This window comes from Mastomys coucha, unplaced genomic scaffold (assembly GCF_008632895.1).
Source record: "Mastomys coucha isolate ucsf_1 unplaced genomic scaffold, UCSF_Mcou_1 pScaffold5, whole genome shotgun sequence".
Classification (NCBI taxonomy): domain Eukaryota; kingdom Metazoa; phylum Chordata; class Mammalia; order Rodentia; family Muridae; genus Mastomys; species Mastomys coucha.
Window position 1 is genome coordinate 45,190,478 of NW_022196911.1, and position 12,143 is coordinate 45,202,620.

The 12,143-nt window shown below is 41.6% G+C and overlaps 1 protein-coding gene across 5 annotated transcripts in view; it reads left to right on the top strand.

The window, feature by feature from the left end:
• The window catches only part of Rnf130 (ring finger protein 130), a 108,917-nt gene that overhangs the window by 77,231 nt on the left and 19,543 nt on the right, over window positions 1-12,143 (top strand). For 3 of the 5 annotated variants that reach the window (XR_004113677.1, XR_004113676.1, XR_004113675.1), the window contains exon 7: window positions 861-1,065. Coding sequence is in view for 2 of the 5 variants with exons in the window: in XM_031354370.1 (XP_031210230.1) it covers window positions 861-1,065; window positions 4,351-4,444; window positions 9,680-9,695 (315 nt within the window). In the remaining 3 variants the exon portion in view is untranslated. Of the gene's footprint in view, window positions 1-860; window positions 1,066-4,350; window positions 4,445-9,679; window positions 9,885-12,143 lie in introns of those variants that run through there. The other 2 variants (XM_031354370.1, XM_031354371.1) reach the window with 2 other exon arrangements.

Genomic DNA, 12,143 nt, shown 5'->3' on the forward strand with positions numbered 1-12,143 from the left:
AAAAAAAAAAAAAAAAGAACCTACTCCCTCTTCCCTCCCCCTGCTCACCAACGCGCCCTCTCCTGCTTCCTGGCCCTGGCATTCCCCACACTGGGGCATAGAACCTTCACAGGACCAAGGGCCTCTCCTCCCATTGATGATCAACTAGGCCATCCTCAGCTACATTTGCAGCTGGAGCCATGAGTCCCACCATGTGTATTCTTTAGTTGGTGGTTTAGTCCCTGGGAGCTCTGAGGGTACTAGTTAGTTCCTATTGTTGTTCCTCCTAAGGGGCTGCAAACCCCTTCAGCAACTTGGGTCCTTTCTTTAGCCCCTTCATTGTGGACCCTGTGCTCAGTCCAATGGATGGCTGTGAGCCTCTACTTCTGTATTAGTTGTAAAAGTAGAAGTTTTGTTTTGTTTGTTTTGTTTTGTTTTTCTTAACTAGGTACCAAGTAAATGGAGCATTTTAGAGAAGTTACAGAATAAACGAGGTATTCTGTTACCTGCTACCCCTCAACAATAGCATGCAATGTTAAACTAAGATAATGATCTAAAATTTCAAACTACAGGTTTTCTAGCTTTGTACATGATATTAGCCTCCCTCTGCCAGTGACAGTGGCCACAATAGTTATCATTTCTTTGCTAAGCTACAGTGTCCAGTTTAGAGCTATGGATTTTGGTTTTCCTTTGTACTATTTGCGGGATGGGGGATCAGCTGATTCTTTGAGGGGAGTTTCTTAAATGACAGTAGGAAAGATAGATGGGCAGGGAAAGGGAAGTATGTGGGACAGCATGACAAAGTCTCTGCAGAGGTGTAAACATTCAGGATTTTATGAACTTGTTCTTATGGTGATTTTTAATCTGGAACTATTTTGCAGCCAAATCTGCCATGTACTGATAATGTAGCGTTTGATATGGAAAGGCTTACCAGAACCCAAGCAGTTAACCGAAGAGCAGCCCTTGGTGACCTTGCCAGTGACAGTTCCCTTGGCCTTGAGCCACTGAGAAGTTCGGGGATATCGCCTCTTCCTCAAGATGGGGAGCTCACTCCTCGAACGGGTGAAATCAACATTGCAGTAACAAGTAAGTGGGGACCCTTTTTCCAGGCACCAGAGAGCCTTGCAGCTTGTATTGAGCTCCTGATGACTGTCACGGAGAAGGTTGCAGCCACGTGGTCCAGCAGTTTTGTAAAGGATAATATGTACATTTAAACACGTTAAATAACAAGCTTTCTTTATAATAAGGAATGTGTATGCTAGTGATTATGTGGTTAGTTGTTTAAAGGTTTGCTGTAATGACTGTTCCGTGTTTTGAGATCATTGCATCGCAGATAGTCGTGTTAAAGGGAAGTGCTGAGTGCAGTGTGGGCTGGCAGGCAGCAGTGTTGTTTGCTGCATGCTGAGCACTGCTGCCAAAGGTCTTCTGGGTTATCAGCAACTTAGGGAAAAACTAATGTAGAATTCAAATCTAAAAAGTATTCTGATATTGTTATGAACGTTTTAATTGTTGAACTGTTAATAAGCAAAAATATATCGAGGTCAGTAGCCATCTGTGTACAGTGTGAGAGGGTCGGTGGTGTGTGTGTGGCTGTTGTAGGCATTCATCTTTTAACAAGCGAACTCTTTTCTCTGTTTTCATCCTTCACATGCAGTTTCCATCTAACAACCTTTTACCCATCTCTCTCGTCGCCACTCTGGTGCTGCCTTTTCTAATTATGCTGCCGCTTGCCCAGGACTTCAAGCCTGGAGGTGATGGGGTTCCACTTTCTCTGGAAGTCAGCAACAAACATGGGGAAACAATTTGTGGACTAGCTTGCTCTTTACATGTTAAGACTTCTGTGGTCTGTTTTGTTGAAATGCATGATTTTAAACCATCCAAAGATTGCCATTTGTCTGAATGCCAAGAGCCTTCATTCCTTCAGGAGTAAAACTATTCTTTGATATAGTTTGGCTCATTTCTTACCATTTCCCAATGCCTGTTTTAGCAACATTTCATGTTTTTCCTTCTTTGGCATTCAGGTTTTATGGTCTAGAGTTCACTGGTCTAGTAGTATGAAAGAAGATAAAGGTGATTTCAAATTGTGCTTTTATAAGTCTTTCATTAATCGGGCATTTATTGAGCACCTACTACATTAAGCACACATCATTTTTATGTGGAAATGTCTTCAAAATCTTAATAATAAAATCTTTTGATGATAAAAATAATTCACATACCAAATAAAAACACTTTTATCAGAATTTACACATAATGCTGGTAAAGAAAATTCATGTAATTATCTAGACTCAAAGTACCTCTTCCAAGTCCCTGTATTGCCCTAAGCAAGTTCAGTATATCCAGCCAGCACCCATTGTGTACAAGGAAGGCACTGTGCTAAGTAAGCAGTGGGAGGTCAAAGGGTGGTCCAGCAGCAGCAGATGGTGCTGAAGTACTCCTGGAGTGCAGGTGGGGCTCTGGTGGTATTTCTCACATGCAAAGACACAAATAGGTTTATATGTTAAGATTTCTGAAATACTTATGTAATTAAAGTTTCTAAATATCGGTCTGCTAATCATGAACAAAGGTTGTTAGAAATTGGGTTGGGTGGTAGCTTAGTGCTGGAATACATGCTGTAAGGATCTCAGTTCATCCCAGTGTGGAGGAGTCCATCTTTAAAGAAAACAAAAAACAGGCACAGTGGAATATGCTTATAATCCCAGCACTCCTAGCACTTAGGAGGAAAGGCAAAAGGATTAGAAGTTCAAGACCAGCCTTAGCTATAGCTAAAAAGAAAAGGAAAGCAAAAATGAATATTGTGTTAAGCTTCTTGCTGTTGATAGTCATTAATCTCTTGAATTTTTAAAAAATACCAATATATGTTATACCCAACTTAAAAAAAACATACATAGGTTAAAACAGTGATTTTACATGGACTATTGAGTGTTCACCTTGACTTCAATAAAATCAAAATTAAATCTAATGCTATGGAAACTCCAAGAAACAGTGGTTGCAGTGTCATATGAAAAGACACTGGGAATTTTAATCATGTAAACCAATCAGGCCTGCAAAGATTAGCTTGTGGAACAAATTCAACATCCTGAGAGCCTAGAGAACAAGTTCTCTAAGCCTTTTCTAGGGAGGAAAAAAGAAAGCATGTGCACACATAGTTTGTGCAGTTTTAGGATTCAGGAAACCCAGACTAAGAAATACCCAAGGTGGGGCTGTAAGGAGCATTTGATACTCTTCCAGAAGAATCCAAGTTTGGTTCCCAGCACCCACATGGGACACGTCACAACCACTTGTAACTCCAGCTGCAAGTGGGGGTCCCACACCTTCTTCTGGACTCCATGGTCACCTATGCTCACATACATGCATACACACATACATACACATAGACACATACACATAAAATATTTCCTGAAAAAATACTCATGTCACATATATGAAGTTACATGAAAGCCATTATTTTGCATACTAATTTTAAAATGTTTAAATTAATAAATTCCCCTTTTAAGCGCAGTTCTGCATATGAATATTTGTCATGCCTTAATAACAAATGTAGAGGAACTTTATAGAATTACTTTGTTAAGCCATCCCTATTTAGTTTATTGTGGGACTATTTTATAGTTAAGACTTTGGGCTGGTTCTAAGACCCCAGGTTAGTCTCCCCTCATCTCCATGCATGCATAACTTTGATTTTGACTTGTAAACACCAGAGTACCAACTCTTTGATGAGCCGAGTGCCTTCTCAGTCACCAGCCCTCCTACTTTTCTTCAAAGGCAGAGAACCAGCTTTGTTTCCCAGCAGGAGTTGTGAACCTGTTTTCTTGGCACAACTGTGATTTATCTTTTTAATATGAATATTCTAAGTAGACTGAGAGGTAAGAGAAAACAAGGCAGCATGGAGGAGCAGCTCTGTGCTTAGTGTACCTACAAGACTTTTAAGAACTCCTTCCCCCCGCCCACTCTATGTTCCTAATCCTTATCTAAGACTGTTGGATTCATGCAGAAATAGCAAAAGGAAATTTGAAAAGTGATTTCAAGTATGGTTGTTCTGTCCTCTAAATTCACAGTGACATATGTGTTCACATAGAGTCCTTCTACATCACTTCCCTGTGCCTCTTGGTGGCCACACTCCTCGTGTACTTCTGGATCTACACTGAAAGAGATGGTTGAGCCATGCTTTCCTTTCTCCTTGCAGCTTTTCCCAGTACCTCCACTAACCTTCTCTAGTTAGTAGCTTTCTGGCAAACTTCCTCCTGCTTGACTTCCTTGAGCCAGCCTTGGCTTACATCTCCGTTGACGTCTGCTTCGTATTTGAGGGAAGTGTTGACATCGATTTGACTTAAACCTTCTCCCCAGAGTGATTTCCTCCCTTTCCTTTGTCAACAGAAGAATGGTTTATTATTGCCAGTTTTGGCCTCCTCAGTGCTCTCACACTCTGCTACATGATCATCAGAGCCACAGCTAGCTTGAATGCTAATGAGTAAGTAACAAATTGTTTTTTGGATTGCATGTGCCAGACGATCCCAAGAAAACATATAGTTTTCATGAAGGTGGTGAGGTTAGCTTCCCACCAGTTTCGTGCTGATCCCAATGGGATCATAGTTAGCAAAATAATTTATTTCATGAACATCTATTTTTAGTCACACAGAATGGGAGTTCACTTTGTTCAGTAAGACCAGCACACATGAGCAAAGCTCTGGAGGCTCTCTTTAGTACAAGCTGGATCCACAGTGTCATGCAGATGCTAGGACACCAGAACAGTCTTCATATGTGAAGAATGTCAGTGGGCTCAGCACTGACAGGAATAGCTCCACTTGGTGTTTGCTCATGGGACTCTACCAGGAGAACACTGAAAACTTTGCCTATGATCAAGGACAGGAAATAAATGGGAAGGAAATCCACTGCTCTCAGAACACAGTTGGGAGTAGAGAGAGCAGAATAGACAGTCTCGCAGAGGGCAAACAGAGACCAGGACTGGACACAGAAAGTCAGATTTGACCTCCATGAGTTCCCAGTCAGGCTTCTTAATGGTGAGATGGCCCTGCCTCCAAGGAAGGTACAGAGCTGGGAATGTCGACAGAAGCTGCATTTGGTCATTTTGATGCAGTGATTTTCCAGAAGTAGCATTCCACAGTGATGTGATACTGCAAGGGTCTTGTTTGCCTTTGTTCTAAATGTTGCCATTTACTCTTCAGTCCTTTCTTTACTGAGTATTCATACACCTTAGAGATGGATGCACCCCTGGGCCAGTACCCACATTCAAGCCAACATTGCTACTGGTGCACATCGTGTGCTCTCTGTCTTGGAGTATGACCTAGCATTTTAAGTTGCCAACAATAACCAGTCTCCTGGAATAATTAATATTGTTCAGCTGTGGAAACAAAAAAACTTTGACTTCTGCTGACTGTTACCTCTAATTTTATCTGTTGACAAATACTTACAGGAAGTACCTTCTGGCATCCATGACCCCATACATATTGAGAGGCTGTTGTGCTACACTGGCACTCTTCACCTATATAGTAGGTTGTTCAGCAGCTAGCTACCTCTGTGATGCTACTAGATGCATCAACATCAGTATTAGTGTCTTATCCCAGAGTCACACATGTAGATTTGGTTCTCGATCAGCTCCTCTTATCCAGTTGTGGGACTTGGGCATTTAAATTTTCTGAAAATTATTTTAATCATCAAAATAAACAGATAATGATTAGTCTACATCATAGGGCTCTCAACTTAGCACAGTGCATAGTTTGTAATAAGTGCTCAATAAATGTTAGCCAAATTCTGCTGAGATTCTGCTACAGTTCTGTGAAAAAGATGGCCATCTGGGGCCAGTGGGTGGCTCAACAGGGAAGCCACTTGCTGCCAAGCCTGATGACCTGAGTTCAATCCAATATCCACAAGTTGTCCTCTGACCTTCACACATACATACATACATACATACATACATACATACATACATACATACATACACCATGGGACACACACACACACACACACACACCATGGGACATGTACATATGCATACAAACAGACACATAGACAAAAAAATAGATAAATATAATTTAAAAATTAAGACATGATCATCGGCCGGGCGGTGGTGGCACACGCCTTTAATCCCAGCACTTGGGAGGCAGAGGCAGGCGGATTTCTGAGTTCAAGGCCAGCCTGGTCTACAGAGTGAGTTCCAGGACAGCTAGGGCTACACAGAGAAACCCTGTCTCGAAAAAAAACCAAAAAGACATGATCATCTACCTTTATAAAGCCAATTAATTTAATTTTATCCATTGAATTAGATATAGAGCATAGAAACTCTGTGAGTGCCCATGTTTCAAAAACACTTTCAATTAAAGTGAAGTCATTGTTTGGTCTGTAGCCAATTGTCTTCCTTATTCCCAGTCAAACTAGATAATAATAGAAGCCCAGTTCTTAAGATTTTACCAATGAGGGGCCTGGTGAGATGATTCAGTGGGTAAAGGCACTTGCCACCAAGCCTGACTTGAGTTCAGTCACAGAATCTACCTCAGGGAAGTAAAAAATAAAGGTTCCTGCAAGTTGTCCTCTCACCTCCACACACATGCCATACACACACACACACACACACACACACACACACACCTGCACGTAAAATAAGTAAATATAATTAAATGTCTCAGCACTTGTATAGAATTACTAGACAATTTAATGGTCCTCTTACTCAGAATCTCCCCAGATGCTCAGTCTATACATCAGATACTTTAGAGAATGCTAAATAGGAACCCAAGTCAGGCCTGGGTCATGTGCTTCAGTTGCATGAATAAATAAATGCATTACTCAGAACCTAAGTCATGGATCTTTATAAGCATGTCTTAGTCAACCCTTCTCCCATTAGCCTTTGTAGATGGTTGATTTGTAATTGTTCATTTGACTGTTACTTCTTTGCCTCAAAACCATCCTAAAGGACAGTATTCATAATCCCATTTAGAGAGAAAATTGAGTGAGTGTGTGTGTGTGCATGTGCACATGTGTGTATACACACCTGAGGGTACATAAAAAGATAGTCACCAAAATATTGGTGATGGGTATCTTAGGTTCTCTGTTTAGGGTAATATTGTCCTCTCCATTGTGAGCTTCTGTAACTTAGGGTTTTGGTTTTGCAAGCATGAGTTATCTGGTTTGTTTGTTTTTTTAAGACCATTTATCATGAGAGAGAAAGATCAGTCACCCTGCCAATGTCTTTCTAACAGGTTGGTTAAAATTCCTAAATGATTTTATTCCAGATAAAAGGTTCTTTAAAACAGTTTTACAATTCTTCATTTGTGGATTTTTTTTTAATCTACCTACTCATTTTGCCTTTATCTACCAGTAAATTTACAGCCAAGATGTGGAGTGCATCACCACAGCCAGCTCATTAGGCTTCTGTTTGAGAAGAGCATTGACAGATGAGCAGAGTGTTGATGTATAAAAGGCTCTGAAATGGAGTCATTAGATGTCTTACGGATGTTTTGCTTAGAAAGGAGGAAAGAGGAGGTGAGAGTGTCTCAAGGGGTCCCAAGGACTGGAGAAGAGAGCAGTTGCTGTGGACTGCTTGCCCCTCTGTGTACACAGGGGTCTCATACTGGACAGCTGGTACAAAAGAGGGCAACGCTTACTAGAGCCTTAAGACATCACAAAGAAATGGATTTAATGGAAGAAAGTAACTTTGTGTCAGGCAGAGTTGTCCATATGGACAACTGGTAAACTAATGAGTTTGCCAGTTGTTGCCTGGCTATTCACCCAGAACCTATACTAGGGCTATTAAGGCAGATCACCCTTTGAGTCACATGCTGCTGTGCGGGATCAGAGCCTGTGTGACAAGGATTGGGTTTGCTTTTTAGTTCCCTCTTGTAAGACTAAATTTCAAAAGCAAAATTACCAGACATGTTTTTTGCCATCTCCCAGAGTGGAAGCTGTTTTACTTTGTGACCTAGTAGTACTCTTTCATACAAGACTAAAACAAAAGTTCACAAAAGTGGCTCTCACTGCCTGCCTGCCACAGCCTGTGATGTAAACTGTCTTGCAATTTATTTCCCTGTCAATGCAAGATCTAAGCTGACTTCAGGAGCAGTTTGAGAAACACTTGGCAAGAATTTTAGATGTCTACTTTTTAAGTCAAATATTCTTGGTCAGACCAATATCTATCTTTGTTTTTTTATGTTACTATGAATAACTTTCTTGTGAACACAAATGTTACTTTCTGAGGTGTATGCAGGGAATAAGTTTATTTCCTTCTTGTCGTACTGATTCTCTTTTAGCCACAGAGGTGGACAATGAGGCTTAGAGTAATTGACTGTGGGATTCAGGCCTATGCCTCTGATCCCAGCTCCTTTCTTTACATTGTTTGGCTCTGACTGCTCGAAAGAACACTGAGAAATTCAGTTATAACCAGAGAAGTGTAGTTTCTGAGAAGATGGTTCAGAAAAGAAGTCCTAAGCAAAGCAATAGTTACCGTTGGTCTTTGGCGGTCGCCATTTTCCTTTTGTCCAGAGCGCCTAATGTGATGTTCCTAAAAAGCCCTTCTGTATCCTAATACCCAGTTTTTCTGAGGAGATACTACAAGGAAGATGTGGTACCTTCAGTTGGGCCTTTGACAAATGAACAGAGGTGCTTATGAAAAGTGACCAGTGTTCATATCAGAGCCTTTTCCAGAAAATGTTGGCTAGCTCCCTTATTCATTTTATGCCATGTCCCCTGCTCACTAGCCACTAGTCTCGTGGGGACAGGGATGAGCTTAGAGCTCTGGCCTTCTCTGTGGGAGTTAGAAGTGAAGAAAGAAGCAGAAAGGAGCAAGGGAGGGAGCACAGTGCACTTTAGAGAGGGAGCAGGGTGCACTTTGGGACACACCCAAAAGTGCTGCTGCTTTTGCACTGAGGAGCCTCACTGGAAAGAGGGGCACAGAGTAAGGGGAAGCAAAGCAGGTTCAGAAGTGTGCTCTGATGCCTCCACTGGAGGTGGTAGCTCCGGGGATGCTGTAAGGGGAAGCAAAGCAGGTTCAGAAGTGTGCTCTGATGCCTCCACTGGAGGTGGTAGCTCCGGGGATGCTGAAGGCTTTACATGGTGACTGTGTATCTGAAGGCACATATAGCCAAAGGTCCAGTGGTTTGAAGCATGGACCCTCAGCACAGAGGAAAAGATCAGATTTGGGACAGTGAAGATGAACCAGACGTTGTGGTAGGGAGGCCCTGCTTAGGGAGTAAGCCAAGTACCAAGTACAAACGTCCAGGAAGCTAGATAGTGTCAGGGGCTGCAAAGGACAAGCAGGATCCTGGGGCACCAGGAAACTTCCCAAAGGACTGCAGGCACTTTTCAGCTCCTATTAGACTAAGGTCACACTCCATGCACCCAAAATCTGAGCAAGTGCCACACATCCCTGAAGTCTGCTCTTTAGCTCTTCCAAACAAGCCATAAGAGGAGCACGCTCAACAAAGGCAGCCACAAAGCAGCTTGGATAACGTTATCCCTGTGCGATAAACAAGGCACTGGTAGCCTTCTTTTCCTGTATTCACTCTGGGAATATTAAAGCACTTTGAGAGGACAAGCTGCTTAACCCCCAGTGAGAGAGAAGCTGCTGGTCTCATACAGGTACTAGGGCGGGGCAGTCCCAGCTGTCCTGCAATTAGGATCCATCTCTGTTGTTTTAGAATGCTGACAGCCTCCCTTTAACTGATTAATGACCTCTGTTTTCCCTTTTATTCCATAGGGTAGAATGGTTTTGAAGAAGGAAAACACTGCTTTCTGACTGATTGCCTTGAAGGAAAAAAGAACCTATTTTTGTGCATCATTTACCAATCATGCCACACAAGCATTTATTTTTAGTACATTTTATTTTTTCATAAAATTGCTAATGCCAAAGCTTTGTATTAAAATAAATAAATAATAAAATAAAAGTACCGTGTTGCTAAGTATCCTTCGCCAGCGTGTGTTTCAGAAGCTGATTTGATACCACATGTAGAATGTGCTCATGACTTCGTAAGAGGGTAGGAGTAGTATGGCTGCTGGTCTTCACCAGGGACTCCTTCTGTGCTGACTGGTATAGCAGAGCAGGGACATCCTGTGTGACACTGTTCCCTCAGTGCCCAGCTGATTTACTGTGTTTTACTTTCAAGGATGCCTGTTCACCTGGTAACCTCTCCTTGTGTTGTCTGTGGTCCTTGCACCTTCACTAGGACGTTAGCTTCACACCCAGAACTTTCAGGTGTTGTTCCTCATTGTATCTCCCATACCTGGGAGTGTGCTTTGCATGTAGTAAGTGCTCAATAAATTGTAGGATGTAGGAACCAAAATACTTACTTAATGTGTATATTACATATTTTTTTAAAAGCGAACACAAAGGAATTAACCAAGAGCTATTTTAACATGTATAAATCAAATATTATTGAAGAAACTGTTGAGCTATTTTGTCATGTTGCATGCTTAAAGGATGGTCAATATTTATAAACTGTAGAGTAGTCAGTTCTTGGCCTTTTACATTAAGGTCTCTGAACTGTCATATTTCTATGGGTCTTCACAGGCAGTGTAACCATCACAGGACTCTTAATTCCAAAACAGTTCATCACCCCACAAGGAGACCGCACACCCACTAACAGAGCTTCCCACCCGTGCCAGCCCTGGGAGCTATAAAACTGCATGTTTCTCTGTGCCTATTCTGAGCACTAGCTATGAATGTAGTCTTACACTGTGTAGCCTTTTACATCTTGGCTCTCAGTGTGTTCAAGGGTCATCTATGTTGTGTCATGTAGCAGTACTTCATTCCTATAGTAGTATGATTTATTTTGGTATGCTATTTTTGCAAGTTTGCTGAATTTAGTGTTCTTTAGGATTTTCTATGTACACAATCATGTCGTTTGAGTCTAGAGGTCTTTCATGTCTCCTTATAGTCTGTTTTACTTTGTGGCTTGTTCATCCTTAGGAAGACAGTGAATATAAAGCATGTAAACTGACTTTCGTGTTTGTTATGATCTTGGTGGTTGAAGGGAGATTTCAGTTCGTCAGCATTGAGTGTGAAGTTAGCTATAGTATTTTCTTACTCTCCGTCAACTTGAGAAAGTAAGATATCCATAGGTTACGGGATGTTTTTACCATAGAACTTTTAGATTGGGTCAACTTTTCCCTGTACCTATTGCAGTGATCTTGTGGCATTATGTCCCAAATTAGCATAGTATATGAAATTGATTTTTTTTTTTTTGAGACAGGATTTGGCAGTGCATTTTCAGAATGACCTCAGACCTACAGTTCTCCCAAGTGCTGTTGCAGCCAAGGCAAATCTCAATGATTACACTTTTTCCATGTTGTAAACCAGCCTCATTCCTGGGGTAATCTCACTCACAGAATGGGTCATTTTACGTTGCTGGACCCAGTTTGCTAGGACTTTCTGATGACTTCTTCAGTTTATAAGAGATGCTTGGCTAACAATTTCTAGTTTATCTTTGCTCCACTTTAGCATCGTTCTTAATGCTGATCTCACCAGTGTTCTGACCTCTGTGTTAGGAAGAGCCCAAGGGCCAATGGTAGTTCTCCAGATGCTGAGAACCCACATGGTCCGGGCTCCTCTTCTAGAAAGTTTCACATTTCTCTAGTGTGCTCCTGCACTTGTTGGGACTCACTGGCTCACCACTCAACCTCTCATCCTCTCACTTGGCTCTGGTTGTCCTGGCACTATAAACTCGACCAGGCTGAACCCACACCTGCCTCTGCCTCCAAATGCTTGACTATGGATGTGCACCACCTTGTGCACACACCTGGCTTGTTTCCCTCTCTTAAAGTGAAAGGTTAGGTTATTGTTCTGAGGTCTTTGGGGGAGTTTTTGGTTTGGGGTTTGTTGTTGTTTTGTCTGGAAACAGTCTGTGTGTGCCAGGCTAGACTGGAAGTCATGAACTAAGTGACCCTTACACTCAGTGTCCTTAGTCATGATTATGCATGCTTGGCTTCTTTTTAAAGTACAGGTGCTTGTAGCAAAAAGTCTCCCTCCAAGTCCTATTTCTCTTAACCATATTTCTTTCTATTTACTGATTTCTTCTCTCCCCTGTGATTTCTTCAACACACTGATTATTTAGCAGTTATATTCTTTAAACCCTACATATTTATAGATTTTTCCCAATCTGTTACAAATTTCCAATTTTGTTTTAAATTCTTCCAGATATGTTGGTTGGTTGGTTGGTTGGGTG